The sequence below is a fragment of the Sciurus carolinensis genome, chromosome 6 (assembly GCF_902686445.1).
Source record: "Sciurus carolinensis chromosome 6, mSciCar1.2, whole genome shotgun sequence".
Taxonomy (NCBI): Eukaryota; Metazoa; Chordata; class Mammalia; order Rodentia; family Sciuridae; genus Sciurus; species Sciurus carolinensis.
In genome coordinates, this window is record NC_062218.1 from 137291015 (window position 1) to 137307335 (window position 16321).

A 16321-nucleotide genomic window follows, 5' to 3' on the forward strand; every position below is an offset into this window, starting at 1 on the left:
ACCAAAAGCTAAAATGTGATGACAAATGTCACTTCAGGACTATTAATACTAACAAAGTTGACAAGGAAAGACTTAAATATTTGAAGTCACGAATTACCTTAATTTTAGCTTCAATCTCTTTTGTCTTGACGACAGGATCCATGGTCAGACTCTGTTTGTTCTGTAGATTCAGCTTGTTATTCATCCACTCCATTGCCTCATTTGTGCTCTTTTCTACCTTTGCCACATCAGCAGCATCCAAATGGTCATACTGGTCCTCCTACAACCAGCAGGTAAGTCAGACAAGTATCAAGGTATAACACCCACCTACCAAACACTGCCTAGTCTTTCACCATCTTTCAAAAAGTTACCATCTTTTGAAAAATGAAGCACATTTAGCCCTAGTAGATGACAAATATTCAAGGAAAAAAAAAATCTGAATTGTTTAAACCTTCAGGAAAAGGATTTGAAGGCAGTTAAAAGGCTTCATTAATATAAACAGGTGCATGTTTTATGCAAAACCTTCTGAAAATAATTTTACAGTGTAAACTTACACTAGAAATGGAAGCTGAGGTTTAGACATGCTACTCTGGAACAAAAATAACAATGAAATATCAACTTTTAAAGGAAATCTTTCAAAGCAAACAAATTTTTTTTTTTTTAAAAAACAGCTCAAGGGCTGGGATTGTAGCTCAAAGGTAGAGGGCTTGCCTAGCATGTGTGAGGCCCTGGGGATCCTCCGCACCACATAAAGATAAATAAACAAAATAAAGGTACTGTGTCCATCTACAACTAAAAACTAATTTAAAAAAAAAAAAAAAAAGGCAGCCCAATATACCACTTTTAAGTTTATTACACTGAGAAAACATCAAAAACCTGGAGTAGGGCTAAGGATATAACTCAGTGGTAAACGGTTTGCCTGGCACACATGAAGCATTGGATTTGATTCCCTACTACCACCAAAAATAAGTAAGTGTAAGTAAGTAAATAATTAAATAAATGGAAGAATCTGGAATACAGTAAGGTTAGAATGCAAATTTGGAGTCAGATTGTGGTTTGAATCTCAGCTGTCCCAAATTAACCTGGAGTCCTGCTTAAGGAAGTGAGGCTTACAGAAGCTGGAAGTTACTTATAAATGTTGATACAACCACTTATATGGACTCAATGGGCTATTTATTAGTGTGTATCATATAGTACTCCAAAACTCTTTTAAGAAGTTTACTGTTGAGGTAGTACATCTGCCCAATACAATCACAATCCAGATGTCTTCTCAGACCAGGACAGAGCATCTTTTTTTTCTAATACCTTTTATTTTATTTATTTATTTTTATGTGGTGATGAGAATCGATCCCAGTGCTGCACACATGCTAGTCAAGTGCTCTACCACTAAGTTACACAACCCCAGTCCCAGGACAGAGCAACTTAAGTCTAATGCAGAAGATGCATTTCACAGTAAGAAAAGGAAATTAAACAATACTTCTTGAGTCCAGATTCTACCTACTAAAGAGAAGCAGCAAACCCTACGGTTCTTAATAAGATTCTATGAAACATTACATAATAACATCTAAAATGAAAGAAAACATCATTAAATCAGAGTTCAGAACAAGAGAAAAGCTCACATGTAAAATGCCTTAAACTGTGACTCTACCAAGGTAAGTAAGATTAAAGAAAGGGGGGAAAATACCTTGTTTTTGAACGAGCTGATTACTTTCATATACTGCTGAATCTGTTTCCCTAGTTCTTCAAATAATTTTGGTCTTTCTTCAGATTCCTGAAACCGTGTCTTAATAGGCTGACCTAAATTCTTAAAAAAGAATAAACAAATTCTTCATAGGGAAGCTTAAATTATCAGAGTTGTATTGTTTCTACTATGACTAACATTGATTATGAGTTAAAGTACATTTATGTGTATAAATGTATATAAATACAGAAGTTACATAAGTTTCTCCACACCATTGGAAATATTAGGCTGCCTCAGACTGGATAGGAGAATATTCTTCAACACTGTCCCATGTAGAGTCAACATAAATTTGTCACCAGAGCCCTAATCATCAAAACACAGTTGAACAACAACCAAAAATTACTTGCCTCCTAATAGACATGCACACTAAATAGGAAGTTTACTTGCCAAAAATAATGTTGTTGTTGTTGTTGCTTTAATGAAAAATAAGCAAAACCTGAATTTGATGAAGCCTCTAGATCCCACCATCACTTTACCAGATAATGAAAATACCACTGTAGAGATAGATGAAAATTGGTGAAATTCAGAAGGGGACTGGTTTGGCGGGGGGGGGGCAGGGTTTGCCCTCTATAGGACAAATGATCCAGTTCTACATCAAGTAAATAAGGGAAAAAAGAATAGTGGAAGGAGAACTATAGAATCAGATTTATGAGACATACCAGCGAAACGTATCAACCAATTTAGATCCTGATTCTAACAAACATGATCATGTATGAAACAATGGAACTTAGAAATGGAATACTGTGGTAATCTTAAGAAATTTTTTTAGGTGGGATAATGATACAGAATGAGATTCTATTTTCTTTTAAATACACACTGAAATGTTACTGAATCAAACAATCCAAACCATGAGTATGAGTACTTGCTTCAAAATAAGTGGGAGTGGAAGAAACAGAGATGAAAAGAACTAGCCCCAAGAGCTAAAGCTATTAGTTTCTACTTTCATGTGTTCGACATCTCTCCCAGAAGACAAAGAAAATGAACAAAAAACACAATGGGCAAGACCTCATGTGCACTCTGACTATGCTTGCCACGGTGATATAAAACTACCAACACTGCCCTTGAGCAATTTCACTAAAAAGACTGATTGTAATGGCCCAGTTCCACAAGAAACCAAGTAATCTGGAGCTAAAGCCAAAGGGATATGTACAAAGTTCATTCTTGTGCATTTGTATCCTTTTCTAAACAAAAGGTCTCCAACTTTGGATAGTTCTTTATATTTCAAACCTAAGGTTTAACAATTAGTTTCTTTAAATACAAAAACAGACATTTTGCTTTTATCAGAATCAAAAGAACACCAAGCACACTGTGGCACACAGTAGTCCGAGCTACTGCAGGTTGAGGCAGGAGGATCACAAGTTCGAGGCCAGCCCCAGAAACTTAAGTGAGATGCTGTCTCAAAATAAAAAAACATAAAAAGGATTGGGAATGCAGGTCAGTTGTAAAGTTCAATTCCTGGTATCAAAAATAAATAAATAAAAGAATCAAAATTATATGTGAAATGGCATAGTAGATGCCTTTGGGATAGGGACTTTATCTTACTTGTCTTTGTATCTCTTGACACCAAAGAATACACTAAATATCTAACTTCAAAAAACACTGAAAGTCAAAACTCAATTTTCAGAAAAATTATTCTGTTACTATAAGGCTCTAAAAGTAAAGATTATAATGAACCTAAGTCACAAGGATATACAATTCTTCAAAATGTGTTTTTTAGCCTGTGCTCTCTTCCCCATTTTGAACTATCCTCCTTAAACACTCCAAATGCTCAGGGATCCTCTGCTCTCAGAATCACTTACTTTTAATTCAGTCAATTTATCTACATAAACTTGCTTTGGCTGGTCTTCTCCATCTTCATACAACCAATTTTCAGTATCTTCTAGTTTCAAGGTAAAACTGTTACGATCCTACAGATAAAAAATAATTGTAGTTAGATCAATCAAAGACCAGTTGGAACACCAGTGGCATAAACTGCATTGATATATCTGGCAGTTGCTTTAAAAAGTTTTAAAAAAGGAGGGAGATGGGGTACATAGAAAATAAGAATGGCAGATGCTTTTTGCTTCACAGGTACAGGGGTTACACAGCCAAGCACAGTGGTGGACACCTATAATACCAGCAATTCAGAAGGAAGATTTCGAGTTTGGGTCCAGTCACAGGAACTTAAGAACGTGCCTCAAAATAAAAAATTGTAAGCCAGGGGTGGGGGGAGCCCCTGAGTGTACAGTGCACCTGGGTTCAATCTCTAGTGCCATAGGGGGGCACATGCTTGTAAGTCTGAGAACCTATCTCAAATTATAAAAAGCTCAGAAGTATTAACATTTCTGAGTTCAATTTCCCCCAGTACTGGGCAGGAAGAGTGGAGTGGTATGAAAGAACCTACGAAGTGATGCACAAAGGCTCATCTTTGGGAAATAATGTAATAATAAAGAAATACAAAATTTAACTACGTACCCTTGGGGGAAAAATATTTTTAATAATTTTGTTGCACACACAGAGATACAGAATTCCCTTCTAATACATTTAAAGATGTTCCTAGAAGACAGAGTAACACACTGAAGCAGACACTTACATCTTCACTCACAAACTTCTCATATTCACCACTAAGCTTGTCTCTCATTTCATATACATATTCTTCTACTGCATTCTTGGCATCATTCCGCTCCTTCTCCAGTTTATCCTGCATGATCATCTTACCCTGAGAACAATACAAATTAGATACTAAGACAACTAAGGCAATTTCCTCTTTCATACCAATAAAATTTAAGAACAGAGATCCCTTCTTCTCAAAATCCTTTTAATTCTGTGAATCACCCCAATCAAAGGAAGCTGGAAGACTAGTCCTTGACAAATTTTGAAGATCATTAAGACAGAGTTTTGTGGGTGACTTTAGAAAAAGAGAACAACAGAAATATTAAGATATAGATACTCCACAAAAATAAGGAAAACCATTCAGGACAAGAAAACTTTAAGAAACAACTAGTTCTGTCAGGCACAGTACAAATGCCTATAATCCCAGGGTCTGAAGCAAGCGGATGGAAAGTTTGAAGTCAGCCACAGTAACTTACGTGAGGCCCTGTCTCCAAATAAAAAGGGCTAGGGATGTAGTTCAATGGTAATCTTCAGTTCAATCCCCACTTAGCCCACTTGGGTTAGATAACCTATTCTGATATTTTGTTATGGAATATCAATAAAATCAAATTTAATCATGTTATATAAACGCTAAATATTTCATAAAACTAAACTCTTCTGAGATCCAGGGGATACATAATAAGAAACCCCAATGAATTCAGTAAATGTGCTCCAGGATCTAATATCACATATCACTCATCTTAACAAGAACTGCCATGTTTTCACACTAACTCACAACAGAAGAAATAAGCAAATAGTGCTACTATTAATGCCATGTGATTTCTCCTATTAACCGAATTCTATGGCTCGCCACCTCAAACATCCCAATCTCCAGTGAACAAATGTACATATACCCCAATTTGAACAATACATCCCTAAACCAAAGACATTATCAAGCATCTCACAACAGTTTTTAGCAAAAAAGACATGTTAATATCACCATAAAAGAAGTTTGGTATATCATAGGATGTATTACTTAAACTTGTTCTTACACCAAAAAAATCCAAAATTATTTTGTCAAAATTCAAACTACCAAAAATGCATAGTCACTAGACATAGTATCTGAACACCATGGTTACATTAATTCATTAGCTCATTTTTTGTAGAAACTATAAATAACCACCTCATTTTCAATGTACAAGTTGAGCATCTCTCGGTCTATCTGCCACAACAGCTGATTCTCAATTGGCAGGTCCACAGTACTGGTCTTCACTTTTGCCTTCTTGGCTTGAGGTGGTTGGTCCATCTTTTTGTCTTTCAATCCAGCTTGAGAGGTCTGAAATAACAGAAATTATTAAGAACAAAACATATACAAACTAACTTAAATTTCAAAAGTTAGTTTTGCTTTTGCAGTGGGTACTGGGGATTTAACCCAGGAGCACTCTACCACCAAAGCTACATCTCCAGACCTCTAAATTTTTTATTTTGAGGCAGGGTCTTGCTAGTTGCTGAGACTGACCTTGAACTTATAATCCTCCTGCTTCAGCCTGCCAAGTAATAGGGATTACACGTGTGAGTCACCTCTCCTGACTAGTTTCGACTTGCAAGATAAAAAGTTTCAAAGATCAGTGGCACTGCAATGCATACTTAATTAAGGCTACCGTGCTATACATAAAATGTTAATGATAGTAAGCTTTGTTTTATGTATTTATCAATTAAACATATACATTAAAATACATTTTTACAAAATACGAACATATACACAACTAATTTTTCTTCAATCCCACTATCAACACATGATCACTATTTAAATTTTTAGGGCTAGGGATGTAGCTCAGTGGTAGAGCACTTCCTAACAACATGTCAATGTCTAGGGTTCAATTCCCAACACTGCAAAAAAAAGGAGGGGGAAAAAAAAGAAAAATTTTCTTCCATTCTTATATAAACACAGAGACAAGGATTAAAGATTAAAATAGTAGGAGAAGATATGAAATTTTTATGGATCAGCACCATAATGCCAATGTGATTTAGAAAATGTCTATAAGCTATTTACATTTTCAGAAGGACTGACAGGATCCATTCCAATGCACCCTGCCTACAAATGGGAATCCATTTAACTCATCTCACTGTGACTTCGAGTTTCTGAGTCAATAATCTTTTCTCATGCTTATAAACCATATTTTTTCAAATTGCCTACTCACATTTTATCCATTGTTTTCTTAAGGTTTTAGTGAATTTTTCTCCACAAATGACTAAGTCTTTTAGCTTCTTCTATTTTTCTATACGTTTTTATTACCAAAAGTATCCAACATTTCCTATGATTACTTTTTTACTTTTATGCTTTGAAATGAAAGCCTTTTTCCATCCACAGATTAGGAAAATATTCAAACTTGTTTTAAATTTTGAATTCATCAGGAACTCAACTGTAGTCTAAGATGTGAAGCAAGACTTCAGTGTCATTTTCCCACCTCCTATCTGAACAGCAGCTAAAAGTTATGTGTAATCTTTATGTCCTTTCCTTTAGAAATAATATTTTTAAGAAAGGCCCTTCAGTTCCTGAGTCACCCCACGGAAACCTAAGTAACAATCCCTTGGACACTTCCTGGAGCAACACCACGTTGGGAAGGCAGATGCACACCAGGTCTGACACTTTTCCTTTCTCCTCACCTGCCTTCTACATACATACACACACATACACACATGCACGCGCGTGCGCGCGCAAGAACAGACACTTCTCTCCCATTGTCCCCACTGCTGCACCACCCCACCTACCCAACAAAATAAAGGGGTTTCCCATCTTGGCAAAGGTATAAGGAAACAAGAGAACAGAATCTGTGAACATGATCTCCCTCATCATCTATATTTTTTAAACTATTATTTGCACAACTAAAGGAAAGCAAGTAAAATTTGTTCAGACATGAAAATGGGCAACAGACTTAAGCCACATTAAGGTTTAAAATTAAGGTGTCAAATTTAAAATACCACAATGAGAAATTCCTAAGAAGTTGAGATTATGTATTGCCATGTCAAAAGTAATTTGAAAGAAAGGGTTTTTAATGCCACAAAACAAATTCAAACATGGAAATTCGAAATTAAGAAATCAAAGGATAAAAGGAAAAAAGGATAAAAATTCAAAAATGTTAAATATTCACTGTAGGATAATATATTATTTACATTATTTACAAAATGTATATAAACATATTATTTACAGTATTTTTCAATAAAAAGACAAGGAGTAAGGCAGTTGACAAAATCTGAAAACAATCTTAGGTCCCATCATTGTTTACAGGTAACCAATTATGGGTCATAGAACTTAGGAACAGTCATTCAGAGAACAAACATTCAATCGGTAGCCTAGCAAAACTAAGTCTTTGAGTGCTCTTTCCATTTAACAATTAGAAAGCCATCTTGCAAAAAAAGCACTTTCTAATAGCAAAAAACACTACAAAATGTTTTTGTTCAAGTAAACAATATAGTATAAACTACTTTCCAAGAAACAGCCCCTAAGCCAAAACCATGTACATTACGAGACTGCAATGCATACCTCCATTTCTTCAGATTCTGACTTATTTTCTGCTGGCGTCTGCTGCTGTTGCTCTTCAACATGTTGTTCCTCCTGGTCTACCTGCATCTTCTAAAAAATAGGTCAAATTAAATCCAGAAAGCAAGAAATACCAATGAAAAACTATGCAACCTTCATGACACACTGACAAAAGACATGTGCATGGTACAGGAATCTCTGCTCAGTTGCCAGCAACCAGAAGATCTAGGTTCAAATTCCAGCTCATGCCACACAAGTTACCTAAAACAAAATTCTTCCCTCTGGAGCTCAGCTAACATATCTGTATAATGGGGCAACACTTCCCCTGCCCTATCCTTGTGTAATCAAGAGTGATTATAGAATGGCTTCATAAACCATGATGTATTCTTAGTATACAATGTGGCATCATTTAGCAGTCTCCAAAATACAATCTACAGTTGAGTTTCTATAAATTTCCTCACAAGTAGACTTCACTCAAAAGTGTGCACTTTTTCAAGCAGTTCCTACACCAGCCTTCCCATACTCAAAAAGACAACCACTGCATGTGCTAGGGGAGATGAACTTATGAAGAAAACCCTTAATACCAATAATTAAAGAACAAATTTGTAGAGAACTGAACCAGTGGTCCTCAATGCCTGCAATATATCAGAAGGACCCAGGACACTTTAAAAACCGCTCATACCTGGGTCCCAGCCTAGACCAACTCCAACAAAATCTCTGAGAATGAGACTCAAGCATTTGTGGTTATATAAAGCTTTGAATCTGATGCACAAAGAAAATAAGACCCAATGCATAAATTCAGTAAATTAGTGTGCAACCTATTTTATTTGTGAAAATAATCAATTGAGACTCTAGATAATTCTTCTATAAACCAGAAAGAATAAAAAATGCCCAAGATGAGAAATGCATTGTCTGGGAAGAGGTAATTTATGTTTCATTTCCATACAGATTATACATATAAAGATCCTCTACTGGTTAACCCATGCTAGGGAAAGACAGATGCAAACCTACTCTCAGCAACTCTCACAAATTTGCTCTACTGATCCAGTCCACTTGCTACAATTTCTAGACAAGTTACCTCTGGGCAATTATAAATGACATAAAATGTCCAGGTTACCTCTTCTTCCTTTGCATTTTGATCAGTTTCCATTGGTTCCTCATTTTCTTCAGACTTGTGCACCTCCACTAAGGATGCACTGGACACACTGAAAATGCCATGGACATTTACTCGAACTTTGACTTTCACTTTTGAACTGGAGCCATCAGACTGGGGAGTGACTTTCTGAACTGAAAACTGAGCTGAGGACATGAGAGACAAAAGAGAACACATAAAAGAATGTATGTATTCATACATACATTCCCATACTGCCAGGTCATTTTCATTTCTCAATGAAGGTCAGTAACTAACATGACACTTGAAATAAGTACAGTCAATTCTCTAGGTCTTACTAAATCTATCAGATTTTTCATTCTTTTGCATATGGCCAACTTTTGTACTTCTGTCCCAAATAGGGGCTCGAATGCCTCTTAATTTTTTTTCTATTCCTCTAGTCCCTTATTTCAGCTTTATACACAACAGCACATAAATTCCTGAGGTACACACTTGTCACATTCTCGTTCTACCAAAAAACAGCTGTTTTACGAAACTGCCATTTCTAGGTCCAGTTATTATACACCAGGGTCTGACTTACTTTTTATTCCCTCAACAATGCAAAATATGAATTCTTAGCATCCTTATTCGTATTTCACAAATGAGGAAAGCAGAAGTTAACTTTCTAGATTCTAAGTGCCACTAAGGATGTTCTTAACTGTATAACTCTAGCTTCTTTCTCTTCTCAACTAGCATTATTTTCAAATTATAAGAGCTCCCAGAGTTTATACATGTAAAGACTCTAGTCAGCAAGGTTTCTTAGGATGCGCTGCTACTGTAGAACAATCTCCCAGTGATTTTCCAAGTACATTGTTCACTTGTGTATTAGGGACAGAACTAAAACATATTTGACTCTTTTAAGTCTTTATCCAGCACTATATAAGGTATAACCACAGTGCATATTAACTAAAAAAATAATGTCCACACAATGGGAGATCCAATTAAGTAATAGCCAGCTGGGCTGGAGCTATAGCTCAGTTGGTAGAGTGCTCGCCTCACAAGCACAAGGCCCTGGGTTCAATCCCCAGCACCGCAAAAAAATAAATAAATAAATAAATAATAATAGCCCGTTGGTTAGTTCTGAACCTGGTAATAAAGACTTTTGTCATGTGAAGTACCTAAATTTCAGAATACTGCACTTATTTCTTCTGCCATTCCACTTCTCCAAGTAGATACGAGTTCTTATTACTTCAATTCCCAACACTACTTACCTATAGCAGGATCTGGGTAGGGCAAATCCTGAGGAGAGCTATAATAAGCCTCAAGAGTGAAAGGTTCTTTTCTATAAAATGTGAGGACTTTAGAGAAAGGAGCAGCATGATTTTTTGAAAAGACTTCACAGTCACTGAATAGAGGAAAAAGACAAAAACATAAATTCAGGATATTTCTTAACACTTTGACCCATATATTCCAGATTTATGATTATTATTCAGTCCTAGTTTCTCTCTTCTCAACTGGCATTATTTTCAGATTATAATAAAAGTTTCCAAGAAACTATGTTCACAAAGTTACTTTAAAAAAAAAAAAAGAATATATACAATCAGCAAATAAAAGACATCTGATTTCAGCAGGATCAAATACAGGAAACTAAGAAAGAACACAAATTTATTCCTTGTACAATAAGTGATCACTTGGCATATTATGGCAAAATATTATATATTTGTGCAAGTTGAAATGAAAAGCAATGTATTACTCAAACTTAACAAATTAACTATAGGTATAAATATGATTAATAAGTATATTACCTTGACCCTTCTTCAGCTGGAGAATTCCATCTCAGAGATATTGGATATGCTACCACATCAGTAATAGAAAATTCTCTGACTTTGAAAGCAGGTGATAAGATTGCACACTAGAACGATAATTTTTTAAAATTCCATTTGACAAGTATGGACCATATGAAATGACATCATTAGACCTGTAAATAATGATCTCTAGAGACCATCATCAGATGGTCATCATTATTTACATTAAAAACAATATCTGCAAACAAGCACAAACTTCTACCATTGTCAAATTAACCTACATAATCTAGTTATTCCTTATTTTTCCATTAATCCCCAACTCTTAATTGACTAATCACTACCTCAAATATAGACAAAGATAACATACCAAATCCTAGTTATCATTTGAAGCTTACAAGTATCTGTTTATCAATTAATGCATCTTACTACACGATGCAGACTACATTCCTTTTATGAACATTACCTCCACTATCCATTTTTAAAGAAGGGTTTCAGATTCTTACACCCAAGCTAATGCCAGGTTATTAGATACTGTCATCTTGTTACAATGACTTAAATAAAAAGAAAACTCACCTGCAGTGCACATCCTCTAGTGACAGCTTCATCGGCATTTAATGTTGTACTAAGTTCCTTGCCAAAAAATTTGCTGATCTTCTCTTTTACTGCAGGGATTCGTGTGGCACCACCCACTATCTCCACTGCATAAATATCCTCTTTCTTCAACTCTATGTTAAAATAATTAGGCATTTAGATCAAAAGAATCTTTAAATTAGCATTTAAAATAAAAATATTTTATCATGGTAAAACAACTCATAGATGTATAACAAAATTCCTACACACACACATATATACTTATATACACATTCACACAGGTCTGCAGCATCTGGAAACAAAGATGTTTTGAGTCTCAAAATAACGCAGAAAGGGTGGCACAATAATAGTAGGATTTAGGGAAGTATGGGTCAGGAATATTCGGGATCTTGAAGTGTACAGATCCTGCAATCTCTGGCATAATCAGAGATTCCTTAACACGAAGAACTGTTAAAACATCAACAGACCAAACATTCGAGATTGCTAGCCATTAAAAGGGCTTAAAAATACTGGGTCAGCCCTGAGCTGGCATAAAGGAACAAGAGGTATACAGAATCACATCTAGTCATTTTGGTGCTCTACCCAGAGCATAACTACAGTCCGATTACAACACAGATACAGCCGGGTGCAATGATGCACACCTGTAGTCCCAGAAGCTTGGGAGGCTGATGCAGGATTACAAATTCAAATCCAGCCTCAGCAACTAAATGAGGCCCTAAGCAACAAAGTGATACCCTGTTTCAAAATAAAAGGAGCTGGGGATGTGGTTCAGTAAATAAGCACCCCTGGGTTCAATCCCCATTACCAACACACAGACACACAGAATCTCCTCTTATCAGAAGGTAAGAAGGTATATATCAATGCTTTGCTACTGTTCATGAAATACATGTTAATACTATCTAATATCCTAACTATCTAAAAACTAACAATAATTTTTTTGTGAAGGGCCTGAAAAGAGCTGAGATCGGATACATTGGTTTGTGCCTCTTGTCCCAGGTACTGGGGAGACTGACAGGATTATCACTTGAGCCCAGGGATTCTGAACCAGCCTAGACTCCTCATAGGATAAAAAGGGAAGGGGGACTGTCCCAGTGTGGAAGCAACATGCTCATCTGCCATGATCAAGTTAATTTATAACCTACACCTAATACTGATTTGAAATAGTTAGCCAAACTGTGAAACAGCAACCAACACAACAGTACAGTTTAAACATTTTGTTCAAAAAGGTTTTAGGAAAATGAATATAACACATTCTTAAATTAAACCACCACCTATTTTTAGCCTGAGACAAAGTTAAAAGCATCCTGTTAAATAAGTATGTGGTTATTAAAGTATACTCCTTTACCCTATCTTTCAGCTAACAAAGAAGCTTCTCTGATAGCAAAATTTACAAAACCACCAAGTCAGTATTACAAAAGATAACTTTTAACAAATAACTGAGATACTTATAACTTCCTTTGGGTCTAAATTAGGTTACTTTTTAAAAAACATTTTATAGTTGTAGACGGACACAATATCTTTATTTTATTTACTTATTTTTATGTGATGCCGAGGATTAAACCCAGTGCCTCACACATGCCAGGCAAGCACTCTACCACTGAGCTGCAACTCCAGCCCCGAAATTAGGTTTCTTAAAGCAACTTTTATTACTTTCCCTTCATACTCACTGAAAACTACTTTGGGGAGGGGGAACACTCCAGGATAAGGTAAAGCAGCTTAATATGGAAGTGAAGGGATACATACGACAACTATTTGGACAACTGCAACATTTTCCAAAGAGTGTGAGATGCATAAACAATTCAATCACAAAAATACTTACTGGCTTGTTCCAAAACACTACGAAGTGGTGGCTCCACTCTAGCTAAGAGATCATCACACATCTCCAGAAATTTGCCTCTATTAAAAAAAAAAAAAAAAAAAAAAAGTTAAATTGCATTCCACTTTTATGTGGAATGTCTGGGCTTTAATCAAAGAGAGAAAATAATAAGGATTGGCAAGGATGTGGGAAAACTGGAGTTGTCATACATTCCTGGGTAATGTAAAATGGAAATGGTGCAGCCACTCTGGAAAGAAGTTTTGGCAGTTCTTCAAAATGTTAAATATACAAGTTACAATATGACTCAGAAATTCCACTCTACATATATATCCAATACACTGAAAATAAAAGTTCATGCAGAAATATATACATGAATGTTCACAAAAACAGCATTTATTCATAATAGCCAAGAAATGGAAACAACTCAAATGCCTATCAACTGTATTCAGAAATAAAAATAAACCAATACAATAAAAGGAACATGTTACAACATGGATGAACCCTAAAAACATTAAGCTAGGTAGAGGAACCCAGACAAAAAAGAATACCTATTACTCCGTTTACATGAAATGTTCAGAACGGATAAATCCAGAGACAGAAAATAAGAGCAAGACAGAGATAACAGCTATTAAGCATAAGATTTCTTCTTTTCTTAGTTCAGTTTTAGGATTTTAGAGAAAGGGAATTCCCATGTACTCACTCCTTACTCCCAGCCCAGTTCCTCTACTAACACCTAAATTAATGTGGTACATGTTACAATTAATGAGCCAATATTGATACTTAGCATAGTTTCTATTAGGGTTTTGACAAATAGTTAAGTATTCACCTATTCTGACATCATACAGAACAGTTTCACTGCCATAAAAGTCCCCTGTGCTTCACCAATAAACATCCCTCCCCCTCCTTCCAAATCCTTGGCAACCACTGATCCTTTCACTGACTCCATAGTTTTGACATTACCCAATGTTATATAGTTGAAATTACAGAAATATTCCAGGTTGTCTTCTTTCATTTAGCATTATGCACTTAAGGTTCTAAAATAGAGTTGTGGTAATGGTTGCAAAATCCCGTAAATATATTAAAAATCACTAGATTATATAGTTTAAAATGGTGCAGGGCCTTTAATTGCAGTGACTTGAGAGGTTAAGGCAGGAGGATTGGAAGTTCACGGCCAGCCTCAGCAACTTAGACCCAGTTTCAAAATAAAATATAAAAGGTCTAGAGATGTAGCTCAGCAGTATAGTGCCCCTGGGTTCAATCTTCAGTACCAAATTGATTAGTTAAAATAATATGGTTGATTTATGAATTACATCTTCCAAAAACAGGAAGATAGTGAAAGTGTAAAATATAACCACCAGAATAACAAAAGGACAGTTAAGAGCAATATTGGTGAGAATGTGCAGCAACCAGAACTTACATGTTAGTAAAAATTTTAAATGACACTTTTACTCCTAATAGCAAAAAACTAGAAAGAACCAGTGAACACTAATGGCTAACTCTAGTCAGCAATACAAGTAAGGAACAAATGATATAGACAACTGAATGAATCTCAAAAATGTTATGCTAAGTTTAAAAAAAAAAACCTTAACAAGAGACTACATTCTATAGAATTCCATTTATAGCAAGTTTGAGAATAAATCAATTTAACCTATAGTCAAAAAATATTCAAATATCACAAGTGATTATGCCTGGGGATGGAAGTATAAGGGAACTAAGATTCTAGTCTAATTCATGGAAAAATTATTAGCCATAAAGGATGTGTTTGTTATTAACAGTCTATTAAACTCAGCAGATGAACACTTAAAACTGGAATGCATTACCATGTAAGAATCCCCCCTCACACACACAAAATTATAGAATTCTTCTTAATATGAAAACTTTGATATTTTGAGAACATTACATCCTATGTATTCTTACATATTGTCTGCCATTTACTTTGAGATATGTCAAAAAGTAAACTGATGGAGAAGTAAAGAACTGTTTAGATAGGTATGTGATAAAAGCAGTACAATAAATGTTATCTGTTGAACCTAAGTAGTGAGATAAAGATGCTCATTATAAAATGTTTTAATTTTGCTGCATGTTTGAAAAGGTTCCCAGATAATTTGAAACCATGAAAAGCAAAGGAGTAAAGAAGATTCCAGGAAGATGGCAGTAGCCCTGGAAGTTTTGAGTTTCTTTTCTCTAAAGTTTTATTGAAATACAATGCACATGCCATAGAATTCACTCAGTTAAAAAATATAATTCAATGTCTTTCTTTATATTTAGAATTGTGCAACCATGGGCTGAGGTTGTAGCTCAGTGGTAGAGTGTTTGCCTAGCACATGTGAGGCACTGGGTTCTAACCTCAGCACCACATAAAAATAAACAGATCAAATAAAGGTATTGCGTCCATCTACAATTAAAAAAATGTATTTAAAAAAAGTAGATGATCACACTTTGACAGCAATGCTAATTACAAAAGAAAATAATTATTACTCCATTTACAATAAACAAGGAAAGAAAATATGAGCTAAAGATGTTCCAGCCAGCTAAAGTGACTGTGAAATATAATAAATGTAGGAGACAAACTGTAATCAACAAGCAAGAAGTTAAGGAACACTATTCACATGGGCGGGCTATTCATTAGGAATTTACAAGTGTGGCCTTCCAAAAACCAAATGGATAAAAAGACAGTGAAATACAACTAGCGGTAACCCACTAGGATGACAATAACAACAAAATCCTGAGAATCAAAGGTTGGCAAAGATTTGGTAAAATTGGAACCCTCATACATTGCTATAGGAATTAAAAAGGTGCAATTGCTTAGGTAAATAGTTTGGCAATTCCTCAAATAGTTACACACAGAATTGCCATGTGATCCCAGTTACTCAGGAGGGTCTCAGCAAGAGGATCACCAAGTTGGAAGCCAGCTTAGGCAACTCTGTGACCCTGCCTATCTAATGATCAATAAATCAATCATTAAAGGACTGGGGGTATAGCTCAGTGATGGAGTTCAATCCCCAGTACCACAAAAACAAAAGAATTGCCATATAAAGCCTGGTGTGCCGCACACCTGTAATCCCAGTGTCTAGGGAGGCTGAAGCAGGAGGATCAATGAGTTCAAAGACATCCTCAAAAACTCAGTGAGACCCTGTCTCAAAATAAAAAATAAAAAGGGGCTAGGGATGTGGCTCAGTGGTTAAGT

General features: G+C 35.5%; 1 protein-coding gene across 2 annotated transcripts in view; it reads right to left on the minus strand.

Annotated features, from left to right (window-relative positions):
• The window catches only part of Hspa4 (heat shock protein family A (Hsp70) member 4), a 39755-nt gene that overhangs the window by 2239 nt on the left and 21195 nt on the right, over positions 1-16321 (minus strand). For both annotated transcript variants that reach the window (XM_047555606.1, XM_047555607.1), the window contains 11 exons: positions 13138-13214; positions 11301-11452; positions 10728-10834; positions 10194-10327; positions 8950-9131; positions 7836-7925; positions 5475-5627; positions 4293-4418; positions 3520-3627; positions 1664-1783; positions 98-259 (listed from right to left, as the gene is read on the minus strand). In XM_047555606.1, coding sequence (XP_047411562.1) covers positions 98-259; positions 1664-1783; positions 3520-3627; positions 4293-4418; positions 5475-5627; positions 7836-7925; positions 8950-9131; positions 10194-10327; positions 10728-10834; positions 11301-11452; positions 13138-13214 — 1411 coding nt within the window. The remainder of the gene's footprint in view (positions 1-97; positions 260-1663; positions 1784-3519; positions 3628-4292; positions 4419-5474; positions 5628-7835; positions 7926-8949; positions 9132-10193; positions 10328-10727; positions 10835-11300; positions 11453-13137; positions 13215-16321) is intronic.